Below are 25,477 nucleotides of genomic sequence, written 5' to 3' on the forward strand. Positions count from 1 at the left end.
GTGAGTTCCAGGCCAGCATGGTCTACATATTGCATTACAGAACAACCAGGATGGCATAGAAATCATTGAATGATGTTTTTGCTCTTACTCTTTTGGCTTTTTTGAGGGGCCCACCACCCTGCTCCCAAATAAATCATACACGGAGGCTTATTACTATTTATAAATCCCCAGCCTTAACTTGTCTTCTTCCTTGTCATCTTTTCTTAAATTAAATTACCCCACCTATCTTTTCCCTCTGGGCTTTTATCTTTCTTACTTCTGTATATCTTTCTTTTGCTCTTATTCCAAGGATGGCTGGCTGGCTGCTCTGATGTCCTCCTCCTCTTGTTCTCTTGCTGCTGCTTTTCCTAGGTTCACCTTCTATTTATACTCTCTTCCTGCCAGCCCTGCCTGACCTTGCTCCTGCCTCGATTTTGGCCATTCAGCTCTTTATTAGACCATCAGGTGTTTTAAACAGGCACAGTGACACGGCTTCACAGAGTTAAACAAATGCAGCATAAACAAGTCACACACCTAAAAATAATATTCTATCACATGAAAGACTTTGTCTCAAAAAAAGGTAAATTAATATCAAAAGGAAGGAATATTCAAGTGAATCTCTAGGGTGACCATCTTACACACGAGACAAAGAGACCCCTGGGAAACTGGCTGACTTGATCAAGAATCTCTGACAGTAATGGCTGAAGCTGCAGATTTCTAGACTCCCAGGGCTCCATGAATTAATTTGGGGTCTTCATGCACTCAGAGACCTTTCACTGTAGACAAATGTTTCAGGATTCCCACATTCAATTACACAACCCCATACAGGATCGCTACCCACAGTTGTAGTTGGTCCTGCTGTTGGTCATTCTGTGTGATTGTTTATATTCTCATGACCACTGTGAGTCCCTGGGATTTACCTCTCAGGCTAGAAGGACTTGTTCTAAAATATTTGCTGGCTTTAATTTCTTTAGATTTATTTATTTTATGTGCATGAACATTTTGCCTGCATGTGGGTATGTGCATCATGTGTGTGCCTGGTGTCTTTGGAAGTAGGAATAGGGCGTCAGATCCTCTGGAACTAGAGTTATAGACAGTTGTGAGCCACCATGTGGGTGCTGGGAATTCAACCTAGGTCCTCTGAAAGAGTAGCCAGTGCTCTGAATTGCTGAGCCTCCTCTCTAGCCATATTTATAGCTAGCCATATATATGCATAATATATGTTAGATATTTAATGTGGGCTTAAACACAAAAGTTAGAAGGTTATATGCTCAGGAAAAAGTAAAACACACCTGAGAGGATGGCTGAGGAAAGTACGAATGAGATGTGGCTGTGGCTCTTCAGTAGAGAGTTGCCTTTGTGTTGCTCTTTTTTAACCCAAGACTTCACAGCAAAGCTAACAGGCACAAGCTGAGGAGCCCCTTCTTTGCAGCTACCTTTACAGTTGTAGTCTAGTCAGGTGTTTCCCTTATCAAATTCCCTTCAAATTATAAAACTTCAGTCCCACACATGGGCCCACCCCAGAAAAGGGGATGTGTTGAAAGGGGAAGGAATTGCCTCCTTGGAAGAACTACCAAAAGGAAACAATAGGAAAGGACCTGTTCTCTATAGTAAGGGTGAGATGGACTTAACCCTTTGAAGGATTGGCTCCAAAAGGCAAGTGATCCGGGTAATTCTTTTGAGAGGCTATAAATCCCAAGACTTTGGAGACCTCAACACAGCTGAGTTAGCAGGAAGAGAGGGAAGTTAGATTGGGGGAACCAGCCTCCCCAAATATTAAGAGTAAGGGCTCACCCAAGGCAGTCCTCAGGAGAAATTCAATTTTTACACACTGAGAAGGATGCATTCTAATGGCTCCATCTCTTCTCACACCCCGATAGACCACGAGGGCTGATTGGAGGATGCAGGGGAGTGCTAAGGTATCAGTCAGTGTCTTCAGGTCACTATGGCTGTGATGAAACACCATGACCAAAGCTATTTGGGAAGGAAGGGGTTTGGCTTATACTTCCACATCACTATTCGCCATCAAAGGAAATCAGATTCAGCTGGACAGGGATCTGGAGGTAGGTGCTGATGCAAAAAGGCCATGGAGGAGAGCTGCTTACTGGCTTGGTCCTTGCCTGCCTTCTTATAGAACCCAAGGATGGCACCACCCACAGTTGGCTGGACCCTCTTTCATCATCACTAATTCAGAAACTGCCCTACAGGCTTGTCTGGTTATAACCCAAATTTCTGGAGGCTTTTTTTTTCAATTAAGGCTCCCTTCTCTCAGACCACTACAGCTTGTTTTAAGTTGATATAAAATTAGCCAGCACAATCAGGGAGCTGTGTGTGTGTGTGTGTGTGTGTGTGTGTGTGTGTGTGTGTGTGTGTGAGAGAGAGAGAGAGAGAGAGAGAGAGAGAGAGAGAGAGAGAGAGAGAGAGAGAGAGAGAGATTAAGTGTATGTGCTGGTCTTGCAGAGAACAAGTTCTGTTCTCAGGTTGCTCCCAGGGATCTGACACCCCTGGCCTCCCTCCCACACCTGTACATGAGTACACATATTTACAAAAGACACATGCATACATAATCAAAGATAAAAGTAAATTATAAAATAAATAACCAGCAGCTACAAAGAAAAGATCTCAGCTACTAGCTAGTCCAGGTCTTTCAGGTTCCTGCTTGGGGATTGGCACCAATGGCCATTCTGAAAGGCAATACATCTTTGGTGCCACACGGGGGCTCCACACCAGGGTTCTGAAGGAATTTTGCATTTTAACTTTTTTCTTCCTTCCCTTGTTTTTACAAAAATGCCCCCAGTCTGTGGTTTCTGTATTAACATAAAACTACAGTACTGCCTTAATGTATATACTTGCAAACCTGCCTAAACTTTGTTAGACATAAAATTTTATTTGAACATTAGATGAACATGAATAATATACATAATACACATCCTATTATACACGCATTTTAACACCATTTTAACACCAAAATGATGAAATCATTCCACATTACACTCTCTCTCTCTCTCTCTCCCCGTGTGTGTGCACGCACATATGTGTGTGTGTGTGTGTGTGTGTGTGTGTGTGTGTGTATAAAATCAATATCTTTTGGTGCGTATATGGTGTCCAGGTACACCACAGGAGGGGGTCGGATATACGGAAACTGGACTTATTTAGAGACGGTTGTGAGCTACCATGTGGGTGCTGGGAACCAAATCCCAACCCTCTACAAGAACAGCAAGTGCCTCCAGCTCCATTCAAAACATTTTAAACGATAGCATTTTATTCCATTTTTCACGTCATTAAAATGTTTATTATAGAGATTGGCGCCTACCTTGGTTACCTAGAGCCTAGAGCCTTCATGCAGTAGCTGTTCGAAGCAGAAGCAGGCACCCACAGCTAAGCACTGAACCATACTCCTGGAATCCAGTTGTGGAGAGGGAGGAGGGATGAGCAAAGGAGCCAAGACGGTGCTGGAGATACCCGCAGAAACAGTTGACCTGCCGAAGTGAGAGCACAGAGACCCTAGTCGTAAATCTGGGGAAACAGCATTGGACCCAACCAAGCCCTCTGAATGTGGGTGCCAGCTGGGAGGCCAAGACAGTCTATGGGACCTCTCACAGTGGAGCCAGTGTTTATCCCTAGAGCACAAATGGACTTTGGGAGCCCACTCCCTATGGAGGGATACTGTTGCAGCCCAGATACAGCAAGGAGGGCCTGGGCCCTCCCCCAAATGATATAACAGACTTTTAAGGTCCCCCGTGGAAGGAAGGCCTCACTATGCCTCGGGTGGAGGTGGGGGGTGGGTTAGGGGGTTGGTGGGGAACGTGGGAGGATGGGAGGGCGAGGGAATGGGGGGGATGGATACGTAAACATGAGTAGTAGTTTATTATAATACATATTATAGAATATCCTACACGATGCCTCCTGTGACTTATCAAGCCATTTTTCTGTTATTGGAGGTATTAATTCCCCTTCAAGGCGAAGATAGGCGTGCTGCTGTTGCAGAAGTGTCCGAGCCAGGGGTGCTCATTGCCCGCCGAAGCCCTGGGCCCAAGTTTTAGACCGCCGAACCGGGTGGCCGCCGCCGAGTTGACAGTTCTGGCAGGCAGTCTCTCCAGTCGCACGGCTAGCGCCACGGGACCGCAAGGGGCGGGCGGGGCGACGCTCGGGGGGCGGGCCGGGAGGCTGGGCCGGGGCGGGGCCTCGTGAGGAGGGCGGGGCCGGGCCGGCGGCAGCAGCGGCGGGCGGGCAGGCGGGCGGGCGGGTGCCGGCGCTGCCGTTCGCGCGCTCGAGCTGCAGTGGAGCTGTGCCGCCGCGCTGCCTCCAGGAAGCCTCACGGGCCTTCGTCTGCCTGGCCGCGGCGCCGGCTCCCAGGATGCAGTGTGGAGCGGCCGGGCGCTGACGGTGGCGGTGCGGCTGCGGCTGCGGCTGCGGGCGGGCGGGCGAGCGGCGGGAGGCCAGCCTGCGAGGAGCGCGGCGGGGAAGGAGCGGCGCTGCCGCGGAGAGGACCCGGCGGCCGGGCCTGCGTGGGGCCGCGCGCCGCGGCGTCGACTTCCTCCGCGCCGGGCAGGACAGCGCAGGCCATGGCCGAGGCGGCCGCGGCTCCGGTAAGGGCGGCCCGCGCGCTTGGCCGCGCGGCCTCGGGCCCGGAAGCCGGGGCCCAGCACGCAGCGCCGCAGGCCCCAGGAGGGCTTCCGGGCCTGCGGTCCTGGGGCTGCGGCGAGCGGCCGCGAGGTCCGCCGGGGCCTACCGCACCGGGTGGAGCCGGGCGCCGGGAACCGCCGTCCGCGCCCCGGAGGCCGACCCGCGCCAAGTTCCCGGTCCGCGCGTCCCCGGGCCGGGCTCCTTCCTCAGCGCCCGGGCTGGTGCTTCCCTCCCCCAGCTCCCCCAGCGGCCTGGCGGCACCTGGGAGGTGTCCGTCGTCGATTCCGCAGACACTGAGCACCCACTATGTGCCCAGCCCTCCCCAGGCGGCGCGCGAGGGCTGCTCTCGTTTGTCCAGCCCCGCTGGCGCTGTACACAGCCCGGTGTAGGAATGATTCGGTCCGCACTGCAAGCCCGTGGGGTAGTTGCTGTTATAGTTATTATCTGGTAGAAAAGAAAAGCAGGCGGCCCGGCGAAGTTAACTCGCCGAGGATCTGTCTCGGCGAGAAAGTGTGGGAAGACAGTGCTCACAGTTCAGTGGCTGTGATAAGGAAAGCAGACAGGTACACGAGTAGCCATATGGTCGAACAGAAAGGTTGTGGCAACCTGGTGGAAACGGAAATTCGAATGCAGGTGCTTAGCCGACCGTGTTTCTCCTGCCTGGCCAGGTATTCTGTGCTTTTGTGAGTTGAGTTAACGAGGGTTTCATAGGACGTGGGCAGAGACAGGGCAGTACAGGGCCGGTCCACGAGCCTGGAGAGATGGTGTCTTCGGTTATGAGGCGCAGAGTTGGAAGGGGCTGGAAGGCCCTTCGTCATGTGGGTGGGAAACAGTGGAGGGATTTGGCATCGTCTTAGCTAGACCATCCTCTTGAGCTCCGAGTTTTGGCATCGATGCCTGTTTCACAGGTGTCTGTTCCACCTTCCCTTTGACTTCAGCAGAGCACAACCGCTACACAGTTCGGAGGCCATGGGCCCCATAAGAATGGTTCAAAAAAATGACCCATTGTTCAGATGTTAAACAAGGATAACATCACTGAGGTAGATGTTCATGCACATGCCCTTTTGTGTAACACAGAGATTGCGGCAGGGGGAACCGTGGCAAAGTACAAGGGTATGGCTGAAACAGACAGGGCTGGCCTTAAAGAGGAGGAAGAGGCCAGAAGTATCATCCCACAACAATTTTTCCCTTTGAACAGTTCTGTCCTCAGTCTGACACAGTGACCCTCCTTCTATACAGCCTGAGAAACTGAGCACTATCCAGACCAGCTTTTCTGCTTCTGGTCAAGCTCTCTTGGCCCCATTTTCTGATGTGTCTTCCCACATTCTGGTTCTCAGCAACTCAAATGAGTCCACATTAGTTCCTAGAAGTCACTTTTATTTTGCAAGTAGTCATCCACCTTTTTTTGTTTCTGTATTCTTCTAAAATGTATGGAACATCTGTCTTCAGACACTGACCAGAAGTGGCACCCATTCGGGGTCTCTAATTGGTCCTGTGAGTTGCACCTCCAATGTACAAGGAGGAATTCTTCCCACTCCCGCCCAAAATGAGCTCTTCATGTCGATTGGGAAGTCACTTAAGCCTCTGCCATTTCCAGTGACAGGAACATATCAGTCTTGTGATTGTTGGCACATGTAAAAGTATGACTGTCTACCTTCGTCACTAGATGAAGTAGTCGCTGATCTCAGGACAACTTATGTCTGAGACTGAATTGTACCTTGCAGGGAGTTCACGAGGTGTAATGCCAGGCATAGTAACACACTTGTCACTCCAGGACTTGGGGTAATGAAGGCAAGGGTTCAAGGCCATCCTATGCCACCTGGCAGGTTCTAGGTCAGCCTGGGACATGTGAGACTTTATCACAAAAACAAACAAAATAACTCTTTGATTGGTTAAAATTGGCAGAAATAGTAATTTTAGCTCACAGGGGAGGGCAGTTAGGAAGGGACCAAATCAGATTGTCCTAGAGGAAAGGGAATTGCCATTTATGTGTTAAGAGGGGGCATGAGATGTTTTTTTAAACACACTTAAGCAACACCCTTCTTTGTGCCTCTCAGTTGAAGCAGCTGGAGTTTTTGCTGGGTCATCATCAGGCAGTTCCTGTACGATTGTGACTGGAGTGCAGGCTGGGCCCTAGTAAATCTGCAGTTTATCGTTTCTCCACTAAAACACCCCAGCAATGCTAAGTCACTGTTTATTTTGCAAAATTGCACTGTGTGTTTACCATGTGTTTAACACTGTGCTGTGAAAAGACACACTGTCCTCCAGAGGAGATATTCAGTGTAGGCACATACAGAAGATGACTGAATAGGGTTAGGGTAGAAAGTACCAAGGGAGGAATCTGCACAGTATGCTGCAGGATCCCGAGCAAGGTACCTGCCAGCCTCAGGCCAGAGCTTTATACCAAAGAGGCTGTCGCTACAGCAAGGTGTGGTGCATAATAGAGGATGTCCCTACTTCCCACATACATGGGCTCCCCACTCTCAGCTTGGCTCCCCTCATGCCTAGGAGAGAAGGATCACAGTGCAAAGAATGATGTTCTTTCCTCTTTCTTGAAGATTTCTCCATGGACAATGGCAGCTACAATTCAGGCCATGGAGAGGAAGATTGAATCACAGGCTGCTCGACTGCTTTCTCTAGAAGGTCGAACTGGGATGGCAGAGAAGAAGCTGGCTGATTGTGAGAAGACAGCTGTGGAGTTCAGCAACCAGCTGGAGGGCAAGTGGGCTGTGCTGGGGACCCTGCTGCAGGAGTACGGACTGCTACAGCGGCGGCTGGAGAACGTGGAGAACTTGCTACGCAACCGGAACTTCTGGATTCTGAGGCTTCCCCCTGGCAGCAAGGGCGAGGTCCCCAAGGTAACTTTTGGGGCCCCTGGGGTGGAGAGCCCAAGGGTCCATGCCTGCAAGTATGTGGGTGAGTGAGTGTGACACTGTGACCTCTGATGATGTGGCCGTGTCTTTTTTTGAGCAGGAGTGGGGCAAACTAGAGGACTGGCAGAAGGAGCTCTACAAGCACGTGATGAGGGGCAACTATGAGACGCTGGTCTCCCTGGGTAAGGCCTACACACTCTTCTGTAAGGTGGGATTTTAGAGCTCACAGACCTCTCTTTGTGATAGAGTTGTTCTCAGTTCAGTGATGTGTAGATACAGAGATACTTTGAGCAAAGAAAGTTCTCCTGCCTCACCTAGCCATCCTTCCCTTCTCATGTTGTGGGGTGAAGTGTCAGATACTCACTTCTGCTTGGTGGATTAGCAGACCCAGGACAGTGCTAACCTCTGTCCTCACCAGTCCCAGAGTATTGACATCTCTATTTTTGTCGAGACTGGAGTACAGGTGTGCCACAGCACTCCAGTGTGTTTTTAATCAATTCTACTTTAGAAAGGATTCTTCTTTTACCATCAGTTGGGTGGCTTTTATGTAACCCATCACAGGATCTGTGGAGAATAAGGTAGACCTTGCTTCTCAAAACAGGTGTTCTTTCTGTGCCCCCAAATCCTGCTGTCCCAGCCCTTGGGGCTACTGTCCTGAGAGGCCCAGACCCCATTTCTTGGCCTTACTTTCTAGTCAGGAGTGTTTGGTGGAACTGTGAGTGAATACACTCACAGTATGTTTTGCTTTGCAGACATGCTGCTACTTAATGTGGCCCTGTATCCCAGCACGGCTAGCCCTGTGGACTGTTGGGGTGGGGTCTTTTATATGCACTGTTGAATACGCAATAGCACCTCTCCCACCCCCTAGATTCTACACAGATTGTCCCTAGACTTTTCAGCAGAATGCCTGCCATTGAGAACTGTTTTATACCAGTCAAGGCATTTAGTTTCTAGGCTGCTAGTGATTTTGCAGCTGCCTGTCCCCAGCTCTGATGAAAACATGGCAAAATTAACCCCCTGTCTTTCCTCAGACTATGCCATCTCCAAACCTGAGGTCCTCTCCCAGATTGAACAAGGCAAGGAGCCATGCACTTGGCGTCGCACCGGCCCCAAGGTCCCAGAGGTTCCTGTGGACCCAAGTCCAGGTGAAGGGTTGGGAAAAGGTCAGGGGCACACCAGGTGACCAAGTGAACATAGAAAATCAAAGGTCTAGGGTAGTGTTACTCTTCTTTCCAAAAAGACACAAAGTTTCAGATTAAATCTTTCATGATTGAGTCATAACTGACTTACTCAGTCATGTTGTAGAAACTAATGATTTCCATCCTGGACACAGAGAGCAAAGCCAAAAGCAGGGGATGAGAGAAGAGGGAGTGAAGAATTCTCACTGTTCAGAGCCGAGCAAGGAGTCATCTAGTTGTAAACATAGTAGGTGTTTCAGAACCCATTGGCAAGCTGGATGGTCCGGTGTGATTAGAATCAGATGTTCACTTCAAGTGGATTGGGTCCTAAACATCGTGCCTCGTGTTTCCCTGGAGCAGTCAGCACCTCTGCAAGTTTAGGGAGGGTGGGGATGCTGGGCTCCCTTGCTGGGTTATTTGGTGCGAAACATTGTCTCTGCTCAACCTCTGCGTTCTCCTTTGCTCCTTGCCTGTCCTGCCACCTTGGGTTTGTGCTCTTGATAGTGTGTCACTCGGGTCTCCCTATGGTTAACTCCTATGTGTTCTACGTGCTTACTTCATGGAAGTTAAGCTTCATCTCAGACAAGAGCAGAAACAGGTCTAGAGCTGAGCACATGGCCAGTTTTCACTGATGCAGTAACAATGTAGTTCAGCAGATGTATTTCACGAGAGTTTTGTTGGTACCAAGGACAGTGTGTCAGCTGGATGGTGGAAAAGTGCCTACTGAGTTCTCTGCCTGGAAGAGGTGGGGGACACATGTAACCTTGACTTCCAAAGTCAAAAGTGAGAAGTTCCTGGTATCTGATTTTTATTTCTTAATGTTTGTAACATGTGGTAATATCCCTTGTGAGAACCGGTAGGGTCCACAAAGCAGCCAGTTGCTGGCCCTCACTCTCCACTGTCCATTGGGACTTGTTGCCTTTCTTCCCTCCTCAGTCCTAGCATCTAGGATCCCTGCCCTCCTCCAAGTCTTCATTGAGCTGGCCCAGGCCCTTGCCAGGCCTCATCTCTTCTCTTTACCCCTAATGTCTCCATGGTGCTGTTCAGGACCCACCATGCCTAGCAAGTACTCCTGGGGCTGGAATATTCCCATCTGTCTTTGCAAGTGCCGTTGCCCTGAAGCTCTTTTCCATGTCCCTTTGACGTTGGGCTTTCAAGAGGCCAGTGTCCTGCTCCTGCTCATTGACCTTGTTAGCCTCTCTCTCTCGTCTGAAACCCTGTCTTGAGCTAAGACTTCCTTTAGATCTCTACTCCTGAAGATTGCTTTGCTACATCCATGTGGTGGCCTTACCTCTCTACCCTGCTTCACCATCTGGCACTGTTGATGGATTCCTCATTCCTTCCTAGCATGTGTTCCATAATCCCAGAGAAATCATCTGCCTGCTCTGCACTTGCACCCACACAGCTGCCAATGCCAAACCCGTAACCCTGCAGCCAGTCCCATGTGGTATTCCTGACCAGCATTTAGTGGGAGCTTTTTATCAGCCAGTCGTCACCAGCATCATCTCAGTTGCCTCACTAGCTCAGAGGCTGGCAAATTATTGCTCACAGACCAAACCTAGTCCTGGTTATATAGAGCTCACAAACTAAGAATTTCATTTTTAATTTTAAAAACCTGGGAGGGGGGAGCAGGTGTTGCTTGTATAGAGGACTCAGGTTCTTTTCCCAGTACCTACATGGTATTTCATAGCCGTCTGTGCAACTCCCTTTCTAAGAGATCTGACGCCTCAGACAACAGGCACACATGTACCTTCTTTATCAGACACACATATGGTACATTGTATAAACTTATGGACTGAACATTCACACACATAAGAGAAAATAAATCTTTTTTTTTTTTAAGAAAAAGAAAAAAAATTCTCACGGCCCTCCAACTTCTTGTGTTCTGCCTGTTCTGTCCTGTAGCTCTGCTAACCCAGCCATTCTGTAGTCCAATGACTTCCCTTCTGCCTGGCCCAAGACACTGCCCTATGCCACCTTCTCAAGGGCAACAGACATTTCCTCCCTTGACCCCACTACCCTCCCAAGACTGCCCCACTTCTGTAGCCCCTATTCTGGCTCCAGAAGGAGCATGTATGTCTCCAGGCCATCCCTTTTATCTGGGTGCCTCTCCCACTAAGCTCGACTGTATCCGTCTCCACTGAACTGATAGTGCCAAAAGGCCTGCCTTCCTCATTGTGTCTAGAGAGTTTGCCACCATGACTTGCTGTCATAACCCATTTTCTGTTACTACTGAATATCAAAGACTGTGTCATTATAGATTCCCCATAGTCCTAGCTGGCGGCTGTAGAGTCAAGGTCAAGGGGCCATACCTGGTGAGGCCCTTGTTGCTGAAGGCAACAAAGGACATCCCATTGTGAAAAAGCAAATCTCCTTTGCCTTGTTACAAAGCCTCTAATACATTAACAAAGATCAAGGGGCTAAGTTTCCAACATAGGGATCCCAGGGACACACCCAACCATAGCACTGCTTCCTGAAGTCTTGTCTGGATACACAGGACACCTCTATCTCCTGTGGTTCCTGCCCCACCCCTGCTGCCCTTCCTTTGCTGTTTCCTGTGGCCTTGAGACCTTTCTGAAATGGTGTCCCCTCATTTTCACAGTCCTTTCCTCATGGCAGCTTAGGCCTCAGTACCCACCTCTGCGTGTGTGCCCCTAGCCTTGATTTCTGCCTGAATTTCCCACACCCCACTACCTGTGGCCTGTGCTTCCATTTGAGTGGCCCATAGAGAGCCATGGCAAATACACCCAAGGCAAGCTGGGGATCTCCCTGTGAAACCCATTCTCCCCTCATTTCTTCCCTGGCCTCTCTATCCATCCAGCTATAAGCTGGTTTTTACCCAAGTTCTCTGGCCCATCCACCTTCTCTCTTCCTAACCCCCCCACTCAGTTATGGAGACTGCTTCCACAGCTCAGTCTCACTGGCCCTGCCCTTAGCCCCTACAGTCTGCTTGGACCGAGCAAAGAACCCCTTAAAATGCACATCCTAACTTTCCATCCAATCTCCACAGCCCAGCGAACCTGCCACTCCCCTGTCTTTCTGTTCTCATTCCACTGTCCTCTAAACTATTTGCTCAGCATTCGGGGCTGCTGGTCCCAAATCTTTGGCTGGTGTACTTGTTCAGAGCCACCACAGGCAGGCCTTTGAATAGGACTTTCCCCAGTCACCCTATCTAACATTGTAGCTTTCCCACCCACAATTGTAGTCTCTCTGTCCCAAGTATTTTGTATTTATCTATTCATTATATGCATGTCCTCCCTCCCATTTATAAATCTCAAAGGATTAAAAGGTGTGTGTTTTGATCATGAATATTTCATAACAGAGAATAGGAATTCAGGAAGTGGTTTTGTGTGTGTGCTTAGTCCCGTGCTTTAAGATGTATCTCTGGTACCGTTAGCTGCCTTTGTAGACTCAGTCCCATCCTTCATGCAGTAACTACTTGACCTTCATTGCCCAAGTGTTTTGGGAAGCCAACGTACATGTCATTGTATTTTTACTCTGTATTTCACATTTGTCTGTACTCACTTATTAGGTGTTGCTGCTGTGGGAGGTAGTCCTGCTATTTTAGTGCAGGCCTTCCTACCATAACCTCAGTACTGGCTTAGAGGTGGAGCCTATTGCACCTGCCCTAGCCTTTTCAGCAGGTGCTTGATATTTGAAAAACAACTATATAGCTGGGTGTGACACATGCCTGTAATCTCAGCATTTGGAAAGCAAAAGAGTCTTGAGACCAGCTAGGAATACAATAATGAAATTTTCTCTCAAACAAGATAAAAGAAAAATCCAGATGTAATAATGTATGCCAGTGTTTTGGAGGCTGAGGCAGATGGATTGCTATGAGTTCAAGGCCACCTAGATGACAAAGCAAGTTTCAGGCCATTCAGGGCCACATAGTAAGACCCTATCAAAACAACAAGAACAAGAACCAAAAACAAGTAAGAAAGAAAAGAAACTGTTGCAGGATATGTCCAGTAACGTCTTTTTTCAGTCCACAGCAGCATGGGAGTGGCACATCCTTGCATCAACATGTCCATGTCTCTTTGGAGCAGACCTAAGATGCCCCCTGTATCGGTCTTGGTCACCCCCTCTGCCAGTACCACTGCTCTCCTCAGAGTCAACAGAAGCCTTGCCCGTCAGCATTTTGAAATGTGTTTCTGATATCTTTTTCCCACTTTTCATAATCAACATTTGCCAGGCAGGCAGGGGTGAAATTGTATCTCAGTTTAATTTGTTTCTCTGACAGAATATCATAGCATACAGAAGAAAAAAAGAGTCTGCTCATCTCGGGGCAGACAGGAAGCAGAGCAAGATATTGTCTTAATTTTTTTCTTTAAAAGATAAACTTATTTTTATTTTGTGTTTATGAATGTCTTGTCTGCATTTATGTAGGTGCACCATGTGTGTGCAGGACCTACAGAGGCCAGAAGAGGGCATCATATTCCCCCTAGAACTAGAATTATAGATTGTTGTGAGCCACCATGGGATGCTGGGAACTGAACCTGGTCCTCTTCAAGAACAGCAAATGCTCTTAACAGCTGAGCCATCTCTGCAGGCCCTGTAAATATTTTTTAAATATTTTTATTATTTTAATTATATGTATGGGGGGTATGTGCACATGAATGCAAGTCAGAGGTGTCAGATCCCCAGGAGCTGAGGTTGCTGGCAGTTGTAAGCTGCTTGATGAGGGTGCTAGGGATTGAATTCTGGTCATTAAGAAGAGCAGTATGTGCCCTTAACAACTCAGCCATCTCTCCAGCCCCCTTTAAATATTTTTAAATTACACTTTAAATTTAGGGGTGTGGGCATGTGTGTACACTTGCACATGCCATGGTACACGTGAAGGTCAGAGGACAGCTTGTAGAATATGTTTGTTCTCTTATTCCATGTGTATCCTAGTGATCAAACTCTGGTCTTTAGCTTAGCAGCCAGCTCCATTACACCCTGAACCATCTTGCCAGCCCACATTATATTTTTTATTTTATTTATTTATTTATTTATTTATTTGGTTTTTCGAGACCGGGTTTCTCTGTGTAGCTTTGGAGCCTATCCTGGCACTCACTCTGGAGACCAGGCTGGCCTGGAACTCACAGAGATCCACCGCCTCTGCCTCCTAAGTGCTAGGATTAAAGGCATGCACTACCCTACCCGCCTGGCTCACATTATATTTTTTAAATTTTTTTAAGGTTTTGCTTTTTAAATTTAAGTCCTTATTCCATCTAGAATTAATATGTATATAGGCTTCAAATGAGAATTTAAAATTTTTCCACTGGGCACAATGACACATACCTTTAACGAACTGTGAGTGGAGGCAGGAAAATCAGAAACTCAAAATCATCCATGACTACAGAGAAAGTTGGCGGGATGACTAACAGACCCTACACAAAAAGCACTTGCTACCAAGCCTGATGATCTGATTTCAATCCCTGGGACCTACATGGTAAGAGAGCACCAACTCCTGAAAGTTTCTCTCTGACCTCTACACTTGTGTTATGTCATATGGACACTGCCACTCATACAAACATATACAATAATAATAAATGTTTTTTAAAAAACTCATTGGAGACCAGCTTAAAATACATGAGACCCTGACTCAAAACGTACCTCCATCTTGAACTAGTTTCTGCATATGTACACAAGGCTGTTCACAGGCTCTTTGTTCTGTTTGTTGCTCTGTCTGTCTCCACCAACGCCACACTTTTCAGCTCCTCAAAGCCTTATATTGTGGGTCAAACCTGCCCTGCTTGGTCTTTGAACTGTCTGGCTATTCTTGGATCTTTGCTCTTCAGTATGCATTTTGGAATCTCTAAGTTCTCAAGAAAATCCTCTTGGGAACATGAATGAATTTATTCACTTGCTTTATGATTTAATTTCTAGAGAACTGCCATCATTACAACTCTGAGCTTTTCTGTCTACAGGAAGACTCTTTTATTGATAGTTTCTTAGAAGTTGAATAGGTTTCACAGTCTTGGCCTGGTGGTCCTTTCTCTAACAAATAGGATTTTCTTTTAGACTTAATTTTGTGTTTTATATAGTTGTAGCAAGGATGTATGTGGTATACTTTAACTTCATTAGGTTTAAAAAATGCTGCCCTCATTAGGTATGGTGAGTCATTTGTTAAGACTTTGGTAGTGCTGGGGATAAAACCCAGGGACTTATACAACATTGTTTTTCTACTCTAACAATTTGGCTAAGATGTTGTAGAATAGACACCCTTGCTGATGTTTCTAAAGTTTCATCATGCATTGTTATTTTATTGGGTAGTTTGTTTTGTTTTCAAAACTAAAGAGTAAACTCAGAGCCTTGTTCTTGACAAGCTAGCATTCTATTACTGAGCTATACACAAGCCTCCTTTTAAATTTATTTATTTTCACTTTGAGATAGCATTTCCCAGTATTGCCTCTGCTTGCCTTGCACCTGAAATCCTGCCTTGCCTGTTGAGTGCTGGGACTGTTACCTGGGAGGAGATTTCTTGGGCTTGTCTTAAAGGAAAGAATTCATCAGAGGGGCTCAGTTTAAGTAATAATTTACTAAGCAGAGTGAAGCAAAGCCGTAGTACACGTCAGAGAGTGGGGAGCACTTTTTCAGTGTAGCTGAAAAAGATCTTGCACTTGTTATTTTGTAAGAGATGTTATGAATATTTATGAGGTGAGGAGCAATTTGTGTGGTAAGGTAACCCTTTCCCTCCCAAATCATGGTACACTGGACCACACTTCTAGGGTATTTCTTCCCATGTTTTTTTTTTTAGAAACCCACTAAAGAGATCAAAACCACAGTGACAATGCTGTTTTGAAGCCTGAGTCCTTGGAGCATACACACTTTGTTAGCTCTCATGTGTGGCAACTGGGAGAGTCTCCTCCCCTTCCTTCTAATATAGTGGGAAATACCCAACTGCAGTTTAGGATGTTCAGCCACAAAGCAACACTTTGAACATAGACACAGTTACCAAGATAACGGCTTCTTCCATTTCCTTGTCTACCTCACATCTGAAACCCTGCAGCCAGGCGTTGGTGGCGCACGCCTTTAGTCCCAGCACTTGGGAGGCAGAGGCAGGCAGATCTCTAAGTTCAAAGCTAGCCTGGTCTACAGAGTGAGTTCCAGGACAGGTTCCAAAGCAATACAGAGAAACCCTGTCTCAAAAAAAAACATAATAATAATAATAATAATCTGAAGCCCTGCTACTGAGTCTCACGATTACAGATGTGTGTCATCATTACCTCCCTAGGAATTCTCTTTAAAATATCTTCTAAAGGATCCGGCATAGTGAAGCATGCCTATCATCCCAGAACTTGAGAGGCAAAGATCTCTGAGTTTGAGGCCAGCCTGGTCTACATAGCAAGATCCAGGCCAGCCAAGGCTTCATAGTGAGGCCCTGTCTCCAAAAAAAAAAAAAAAACCCACAAAGTATCTAGCCTGGTGGTGGTGGTACATGCCTTTAATCCCAGCACTTGGGAGGCGGAGGCAGGCAGATCTCTGTGAGTTCAAAGCCAGCTTAATCCACAGAGTGAGTTCTATAACAGCCAGGACTACTACACAGAGAATCCTATCTCAAAAAAAAAAAAAAAAGTATCTTCAAAAGGAGCCAGAGAGATGCCTCAACAGTTAAGACCACTTGCTGCTCTTCCAGAGGACCCAAGTTCTGTTCCGAGCACCTATGTCAGGCAGCTTACAGACATCTGTTACTCCAGCTCCAGAGAAGCAGTGCTTCTGGCTTCTAAACCTTCAGTCTAAGGACGCCTGTACTCACTTGCATATACCCACACAAAGACACACACCATATACATAAGTCTTTTGGGCGTTGGTGGTGCACACCTTTAATCCTAGCACTCGGGAGACAGAGGCAGGTGGATCTCTGTGAGTTCAAGGCCAGCCTGGTCTCCAGAGCAAGTCCCAGGATAGGCTCCAAAGCTACACAGAGAAACCCTGTCTCGAAAAACCAAAATAAATAAATAAATAAATAAGTCTTTAAAAATTGTTTCAGACTATCCTATTAAATTGGCGATTTATTATATAATTTTAAATAAAATATGGTTTTATTTACACCTGTAATCATGACATATAGGAGGCAGGAGTATCAGAAATTTGAGGCTCCATTGTGAGGTCCTGTCTTAAAAAAGAAAAGGCTGAGGATATAACTCAGTGATAGAGCTCTCGCCTAATATGCAAAGTGCTAGGCACTGCCTTCAGCACCATGCCCATGGACATTTCCTTCTGCTTGTACCTAACCAAAAGTTTTGGATGGTTTGGGGGAAGTTGTGTGGGAATCCAGTATAGATCCTTGCATGCATATGGTCACCAAGTACTCTATCTCATCTCCTAGCCATAAGTTTTTATTGTGGACAAGTGTTATCATCAAACATAGAGAGTTGCTTTTGTCTTTTTATATGGTTTTTCTGCATCACACATAATAGTAAGAAAATACCCAGAAACAAGATTGGTAAAGTATCTAGAGTGAAGCCAATACCCAGCACGAGAATTGAGCCGCACCAGGACCCTCCAGAGTCCATGTCCTTCCAAGACCAGCCCTTCCCTTCTTATTAACAAGCAGAAATGTGTAACTGAGCAGTCCCTCCCTGCTTTCTTTATTGTTATCTTCTGTGTGTGTTCCCAAAAGCCATTGTTGGTTTTACACTTCTTAGGGATGGTACCACGGTGCAGATTTCCTTCTTGGACTTGCTTTTCTCATTTCACATCTGTGCTTGAGCCCTCTGTGCTTTTGTAGAAAACTAGTAGTTCACTTCCATGATTCTTCACTTCATAGTTTCTATGACTAACACATTTCATTTCTTTTACTGCTGCGGAGTATTTGCACTTTTTTCTAAGTTTTGAGTTATTTGGGGTTAGTTCTAGATTTTGGTTTGGCTTGGTTGTTTTGCTATAAGTGCATGCTGTTGTGAAAATTCTTAGGCATTTGTAAAGGTTTCTCTAGTATAGACCTGGGAATGACCCAGTAATGTCAGTGTCCCTGAAAGTGGGGTCCCTCCTGCCTCATTTGAAAGTCTGTGATCATGTGGGAGTGAAATGGTCTTGGATGCGTGTGAGGTTTGTGGGCCGTTCTTCTATTGATCCTTTATTTGTTTTTCTTATTCATTTGTAAGATTTCTTAACATATATGAATATGAATCTTTGTATATGTGCTGATACTCTCTTGGAGTGGGGTGGTTTGTTGACTGTTTTGTGTACTGGAGCTGGAACTCAGAACCATGGATATGATAGGCAGTACTCTTCTGCTAAGCAGTGTGCTCTGTACTATGTTGTAAAGCCCACATGCTTCTCACCCCACTGTACTCCCTGCATGTATGAGTCTATTTCTTTTTGTGTCTCCAACAATTAAGAAATGTTTCCCCATTTCCAGATCATAAAGTCTTGTATTTCCTACTGAAAGTTTCAAGCTTTGCTTTACATAATCAAGTCATTAACACAGCAGGATTAGGTTTTCTGTTGAATAGCCGAAGAGACCTTGGTACTTTGTTCTTTTCCTTTACTGTTGTGAGGAAACTTTCACTGCCTAATCAAGTACCATGAAAAATACAAGTGGGGTTTTGAAATTGCAAAGTATTGATACTTTCCACTCTCAGAGCCATGCTATACTTGATGATCTGCCTTCCTTATTCCATCTGTAATATCTCAATTAGATTTTATAATTTTATGACCAAAAGGTTTTATACTTTTTCTTTAATTATGTTTCTTGTGTGATTTGTTTTTTTTATTTTTTTAATTGCTATGCTTAATGACATCTTGTTTTAACTGGCAGTTTCTGTTTATTGCTAATTTATGGAGACTAGGGACAGGAACCCATCCATCAGGAGCTCTGTGGAGGTGCTATTTTCAGTCCTCTGCCCCTCATACAGCCAGTCTCTGATAGTGTGAAGTAGCACTCTATAAAGGAGAGGTGAGAATCAGGAGCTAGACCAGCATAGTCCCCGGGCCACTGGCCACCTCCTGAAACAGATGTCCTCAACGTCCCTGCTAGGAACAGGCTCCAGCCCAGCCCAGGCTAACTTCTGATACTAGGGTCATTGTAAAAAAGTTCTTGTCCACAGATGAAAGTGGAAGTCTGAATTACCATCATAAAAATAGCTTAGCCTCTCTGCTTTCCTCCATTGTGTCTCAGGTTAAGACTCTCAGACAAAAGGGGCGATCCTGTCCTCAGAAGAAAAGTAGCAATTGATTGGCTCCTTAGAACACTAGTGGTGTACTAAAAAAGCCTGGCCTACAGAGTGAGTTCCAGAACAGCCAGGTCTACACAGAGAAAACCTGTCTTGAGCAAAAAACCAAAATGAAACAAAAAAGCAGTTGCCTCTCATTTGTTGACATTTCTAGAAATCTTGCTGAAATTCTCATTAATACTGATAACTTTTCTAATAATTGTCTAATTATTTTCAGAAATTAATCACAGCATTAATTAATAAAGATGTTTTGTTTTCTGGTGTCAAATCTGTAATGGCTTCAGTAGGAAATGGGCACCACCTCTCTAGTGTTGGGATTAAAAGTGTGTGCCACCACTCCCTGGCCTCTAGTGGCTTAGCTCTGCACTCTGATCTTCAAGCAAGCTTTATCTGTTAAAACACAAACAAAATTTTCACTACAATAATGGGCACTCTAATGATCATGATTTTAAAGAGACTGCTTTGAATTTTCCACATTGAGAATACCACTGAAAAGTTGTACTATTCTGGGTGGCTAGGGGTTTCCAACATCCAACAGGAGGGACTACAGAGTTTTATAGAATGGATTTGTTGTTGGCTTTGGCATCTATTGAGACAATATGTTTTTTTGTTTGTTTGTTCCATTAGTGTACTGTTACAGTAAGTTACATGATTTCCTAAAATTAAGCCAACTTTATAGTACTGGAATCAACGTTAGTGAATCATGATCATTGCATTGCTGTACACTGTAGATTTATTATGCTGATTGTTCGCCAGTTAGAGTATAATTTTCCTACTCTAGACTGCCTCCTCCTGCTTTTAGTATTAAAGATGTAAACCATTATGTGGGATCCATTTGCTCCAAAAGTCTGCTTGATGCTGGAATGATCGACTCTGAGTATTCAGAAGACACCATTGAAGCCATGTGGGTCTCAAATGTTCTTTGTTGGAAGTTTTAGACAACAGATTTAGTGTATTTAGTGTATTTTACTTATAAGATTATTTAGGTATTCTGTTCCTGTTTTGGTCAGTTTTGACAAGTTGTAATTTTTCTAGGGATTCTTTCATTCAGAATACCATTTGAAGTATGCTTTTTACCATTTTAACCTCAGCCCACTCCTTTTTTTTTCTTTCATCCTCAAGCCATTCCCCTAGGATTTTTACTAGAGATGATCGGGCTTAATATTCTTTTCAGTAAATTAATCTAATGCTCTCCACATTGTTTTCCCTTATTCTAATATACTAATTCCATTCTTGATTCTTTCTGTCTCAAACTGGGGGTTAAATCTAGGGTTTCACACAGGCTAGGCAAGTACTCTCTACCTCTGCACTATGTCCCCGGCTGTCTTTGTTTGGTTTGCTCCCCACTTTTTATTTTGAGGCAGGGTTTCATAATGTTGCTCAGGAAACCTTCAATAATGTGCTTATCATCCCTCCCACTGCCTGCCAAGGAGCTGGAATTAAGGCCTGAGCACAGGTGTAGCTTCCTTCTGCTCTTTAAAGCCTTTTGTTTTGAAGCTAGCCTGGTCTACAGGGTGAGTTTCAGGACAGCTGCAGCTACATAGAGGGATCCTTCTCAAAAATAATAATAGTGAAAATAATAATAATAATAATGGGTTTTATTGCCGGTGAGTTGGAGGCCAGCCTAGTCTACAAAATGGGTTCCAGGACAGACTCCAAAGCTATACAGAGAAAAAAAACAAAACAAAAGAAAGGAGGGGTTAAGACGGGGTTGAGAGTTCAAGCATTCCTGTACTACATACAAGTGACAGCAGGACTCCAGGGCAGCTGGGATTCACCCTTGGATCAGCTCTAGCCCTGAACATGTCTGTGTGTGCTTCCTTCTCACCAACCCACACGCCCACTGCCATATCTTTTCTTGTGCTGTTAGACCCTAAGGCTCTCCTTGATCATGTACATATCCAGCTCAGGCCTAAGAGGCTCACATGCTCTCCTTCTCCTAGGCTCTGGAGCTCCAGTTCCTGCCCCTGACCTCCTGATGCAGATCAAGCAGGAGGGGGAGCTCCAGCTGCAAGAGCAGCAGGCTCTAGGTGTGGAAGCCTGGGCAGCTGGACAGCCAGATATTGGGGAAGAGCCCTGGGGCCTCAGCCAGTTGGACTCTGGGGCAGGAGACATCTCCACAGATGCTACCTCTGGTAAGTAATTGAGACAGGGGAGCAGACTCTGGGATGAGTTTTAGGGACTGAGGGTAGAGGTTGGGAAGGTTCCTGAAAGTGTTTGGGGAGCTGTGAGCTCTCAGGAGATCTAGCCTAGGGGTTGCTAGTAAAGAGCACTGACTGCTCTTCCAAGGACACAGATTAAATTCCCATCACCCACATAGCAGCTAACAACTGTCACAGGGAATCTGATGCCCTCTTCTGGCCTCTGAGGGTATGAGGCATGCATGTGGTGCACAGACATGCAGACAAACACCCATGTGTATAAAATAAAAATAAGTCTTTTTAAAAAGAAAAAGAAATCTGGCCTGACAAGCAGTTTTTCAAACCTACCTTGAGGCATAGCCTCTTGTTGGAGAAAGGTGAATGAGTTGATAACATCTGACTTTCCAATGCTCCAGAGAAGGGAGCAAAAGACATTGACTTCCGAGAGGCCAAGGCACATGGTCATTCATAACAGGACTTCCAAGGTTTCACTACCCTGCCCTTGTCCCTCAGCTTTCATGTTCACTGTTCTCCATGTCCTCGTCCTTCCCCAACCCACAGACTGCGATTTCTCTTCCTTACAGGTGTCCATTCCAACTTTACAACCACCATCCCGCCCACTTCCTGGCAAGCAGACCTCCCTCCCCACCACCCCTCTTCAGCATGCTCAGATGGGACACTGAAGCTCAACACAGCAGCATCCACAGAAGGTACAGGAGGGGCAGGAGAGGAGAGTGAATGCCTGGCCTGGGAGCCTGTTGTTACTGGTGAATTGTCCCACCCTGCCAGCCACAGCTCCCTGTGCCTTCTGCTCTCTTCTCCTTCAGAACTCTCTGGTGTGAACAACCTTTCTTGAGGATGCCATGTTTTTAGAGATGCCAGTTCCTTTCATGTGGAGTTATTCAAATAATTTTCTGATTTCTTGGAGGACAGGCCTTCCCACCTCCTCCCAGGCAACCTGTGGCTCCCATGGCACAGGTGCAACAGACTAAGCTAAAACCACAACCTAGATATTGGTACTGACAAAGACAATGGAAGCCAGAGTTGGAAAGAACAACTCTCACATTCTTTTTTTTGTTTTGTTTTGTTTTGTTTTTTTTGAGCCAGGGTTTCTCTGTGGCTTTGGAGGCTGTGCTGGAACTCGCTCTAGGCTGGCCTCAAACTCACAGAGATCCGACTGCCTCTGCTGGGATTAAAGGCGTGCGCCCAGCTGACTCTCACATTCTTATATACATTCTCTTGTTTGAAATCTGTCACCTTAAAATTTCTGTCATCTTTTACCATCGTACACCCAAATACACTAAAGATTCAAGATCCCTGATAATAGGCCTTGGGGTTGAAATTCAATATATTTTAAGTCAAACAGTTCTATTCATTCAATAGCGTTTTGGTCATCAGATAACTGCAGTTACTGTGTACCAGATGGCATGCTGAGGTACCTTTAGATGTGGTGTCCAGGCTAATCTTGTAGCCCTGTGGAGCTGGGCATTGGCAGTGGAGCCGTGGTTAGGAACTGTGCCTAACCCTGTACAAAGTCCCAGACGCCTCCCTCAGAGGCCAGATTTGTGCTTCTGCCTTATTTTTAGTACATGGCCATCACACTCAGACTCCCTTTCTTAGAATAAACTCATGATTTATTTTAACAGCCAAAGAAACAGAAAACAGAATCTGGGACAAAGTTTGGGGGTTTCTTTTACTGTGGGGAAGTCACCGGGCCAGGTGAAGCTTTTGGTGAGCCTTACAACCAGGACAGGGTGCTCACTTGATCTGGGGTGCTCCATGGTGCTGACCAACTGCTGCGCTTCCAAATGAAGGCACTGACCGTTTTTGTCCTTTAAAAGTGTTCAGAATGATCTCTGCTCTTCTCTCTTCTCAGCAGACGTAAAAATTGTTATCAAAACAGAAGTCCAGGAAGAGGAAGTGGTGGCAACACCTGTGCATGCCACCGACATAGAGGCTCATGGGACTCTGTTTGCACCAGGCCAAGCAGCAAGATTCTTTCCTAGCCCTGTCCAGGAAGGAGCTTGGGAAAGCCAAGGCAGCTCCTTCCCCAACCAGGACCCAGTGCTGGGCCTGCGGGAGCCCACTCGGCCAGAGAGGGACATTGGTGAGCTCAGTCCTGCCATAGCACAGGAGGAGTCCCCAGCCGGGGATTGGCTCTTCAGTGGCGTCAGGTGGGGCTGGAATTTCCGGTGTAAACCTCCAGTGGGCCTGAACCCGAGGACGGTTCCCGAGGGGCTCCCTTTCTCCTCTCCTGATAGTGGAGATACCATCTTAGACCCCAGCCAGGCCCCAAGACCCTTCAACGATCCCTGCAAATACCCCGGCCGGACAAAAGGCTTTGGCCACAAGCCGGGGCAGAAGAAGCACCCAGCAGCGCCGCCCGGAGGCCGGCCCTTCACCTGTGCCACGTGCGGAAAGAGCTTCCAGCTGCAGGTGAGCCTGAGTGCGCACCAGCGCAGCTGTGGACTGTCCGACGGGGCCGGCACAGGGGCAGCTTCCACCACTACTGGAGGCGGGAGTGGCAGTGGAGGCGGGGGCAGCGCACGGGACAGTAGCGCCCTGCGGTGCGGGGAGTGTGGCCGCTGTTTCACACGCCCCGCACACCTCATCCGCCACCGCATGCTGCACACGGGCGAGCGCCCCTTTCCCTGCACCGAGTGTGAGAAGCGCTTCACAGAGCGCTCCAAGCTCATCGACCACTACCGAACGCACACGGGCGTGCGGCCCTTCACCTGCACAGTGTGTGGCAAGAGCTTCATCCGCAAGGACCACCTCCGGAAGCACCAGCGCAACCACCCGGCAGTGGCCAAGGCACCCACTCATGGGCAGCCGCTCCCACCACTGCCAGTTCCTCCCGACCCCTTCAAGAGCCCCGCAGCCAAAGGACCCATGGCCTCCACAGACCTTGTGACTGACTGGACTTGTGGCCTAAGTGTCCTGGGACCCACTGATGGTAGTGGGGACCTGTGAGGACCCCCAACCCTCCTGTGGCCCCTGCAAGCCACAAATGTACAAAGCCCCGTGTGCAGACATCAGGGTGGCCTGAAAGCTCAGAAGCAAAAAGGGAGACTTGGCAGAGAGCCAAATTTCCATGTTGCTGAACTGATCACTGGAAAGAAACTCAATGCAGCCTCCACCTTAAAGAGTGTAGGATTCCGACTGTGAGACTGAACACCTTAGTAGGACCTTAAGTAACTTAATTACAAACCCATTTTTTATTGTTTTTTTCTCTTTAATTCTTGAGGGAAAAGATGGAAAACAGCAACACCAGTTGAAGTTCTGGAGTGTACTTGTGGCTTTCAGGGATGTGTCATCTTGTTTAAGTTTGGAAAAGTGGTCAGTGGCAAGAGTAGGCCAGGTCACTCACGGCCTTGGGCCACACAGCCCTATGGCAGGTGAGTTCCTGTTCTATACAGGCTGCTGGTCTAGACCTTAGGCCCTGGGTTATGAGGGCACTGAGGCCTAGACTGACAGCTTCCACTCGGCAGTAAGGACGCCACTAGAAGCAGCCCTTACCTTCTGAAAAGATGCCTAAAGCCCAGACCTGACTTTCCCCTGTTTTGAGCCATCTGTGGTACGGTCTAAGGTGGTACTTCCACTGTAGTAGTGTTAGGTCTGGAGGGTGCTGGGGCCTCGAACATGAAGTCACAGAAAGCCAGGGCCATCCATCTTGGGGCGTGTTCTGTTGACTGCCCAGTGTGTAGTCTGTTCATTTTCAAAGTGGTTCCACCTCACATTGCATTTCCTTACCATGGCTTTGGGAAGCAGCTAGACAGGTGTTTCTTTTGAGAGAAGAAATAAAGGGCTCAAAGGGGACACAGCCTCTCACCACGAGTGCTGTGTGTTCCAGGAACTTGGAAGAGCATCACTGAGCCCCAGCACTCGTGGACCATCAGTTGAGGGGAGGAAAGGGTTTGAGGTCTTGCCCTCTTAAGAAGATTTGTCCCACACAAATGGATCAGATCATCAAGAGCTGCCTTGGCAGCTCAAGCTGGCACCCCCACCCCCGTGTGTTTCCGCGTCACTAGGCACTTGGAGGTAATTGGAATGCCAGGCAACTGGGTAAGTGGCTTTCTCAGGCTGGCCTGGAATATCTTCATAGTGGGATTAGAGCTAGGTCCAAGTTTCTGTCATAACAGTGCTGTCCCTCCACACACAGCCATTCCCATTTTGTTAAAGTAGCCACTGGTCCTCTTGCCCAAATGGGTGATGACTCCCTGAGAGGGCAGAGACCATGGTGCCCATTCAGCTCCCTCCTGCGTACTTTTATTAGAAATAGACTAGTTAAGAAGATTGTTTCTATGTACTGTATATTTTGTACCTGTTTACACTTCTAATATTGATATAACTGATATTTTGGAAAACAAATGAACAGAAAACATCCTGTTAAAAATAAAACCTAACCAGCACCAAGGCTGTTTGATGGCTTCCATTCTTAAGACATTCGGTCATTTTCCCTGCTGCTTCTAAACACCTCCAGACCATTTCTCAACCACTGTAGCCACCTCGGG

At 46.9% G+C, this 25,477-nt stretch overlaps 1 protein-coding gene across 4 annotated transcripts; it reads left to right on the top strand.

Annotated features, from left to right (window-relative positions):
- Positions 1 to 4,266: 4,266 nt before the first annotated feature.
- Znf746 (zinc finger protein 746) lies at positions 4,267 to 25,380 on the top strand. 4 transcript variants are annotated; one of them, XM_035448595.1, is made up of 7 exons: positions 4,269 to 4,568; positions 7,164 to 7,463; positions 7,579 to 7,660; positions 8,510 to 8,623; positions 20,766 to 20,957; positions 21,548 to 21,673; positions 22,840 to 25,380. In XM_035448595.1, exons 1-7 carry the CDS (start codon positions 4,545 to 4,547, stop codon positions 23,934 to 23,936), a joined length of 1,935 nt encoding a protein of 644 aa, XP_035304486.1. In that variant the 5' UTR covers positions 4,269 to 4,544; the 3' UTR covers positions 23,937 to 25,380. The 4 variants fall into 4 exon arrangements, with proteins under 4 accessions (XP_035304488.1, XP_035304486.1, XP_035304487.1 ...); XM_035448596.1 differs by having other exon boundaries at positions 22,843 to 25,380; XM_027428499.2 differs by lacking the exon at positions 4,269 to 4,568 and adding an exon at positions 4,677 to 5,273.
- The last annotated feature ends 97 nt before the right edge of the window (positions 25,381 to 25,477 follow it).

Source organism: Cricetulus griseus, chromosome 8 (assembly GCF_003668045.3).
Source record: "Cricetulus griseus strain 17A/GY chromosome 8, alternate assembly CriGri-PICRH-1.0, whole genome shotgun sequence".
In the NCBI taxonomy this organism is placed as follows: Eukaryota; Metazoa; Chordata; class Mammalia; order Rodentia; family Cricetidae; genus Cricetulus; species Cricetulus griseus.

Coding starts and splice junctions, on each gene's coding strand:
- Znf746 (XM_035448595.1), top strand. CDS start 4,545: ATGGCCGAGGCGGCCGCGGCTCCG. Junction 7,661..8,509: donor TGAGACGCTGGTCTCCCTGG/GTAAGGCCTACA, acceptor GTCTTTCCTCAG/ACTATGCCATCTCCAAACCT. Junction 8,624..20,765: donor TCCTGTGGACCCAAGTCCAG/GTGAAGGGTTGG, acceptor TCCTTCTCCTAG/GCTCTGGAGCTCCAGTTCCT.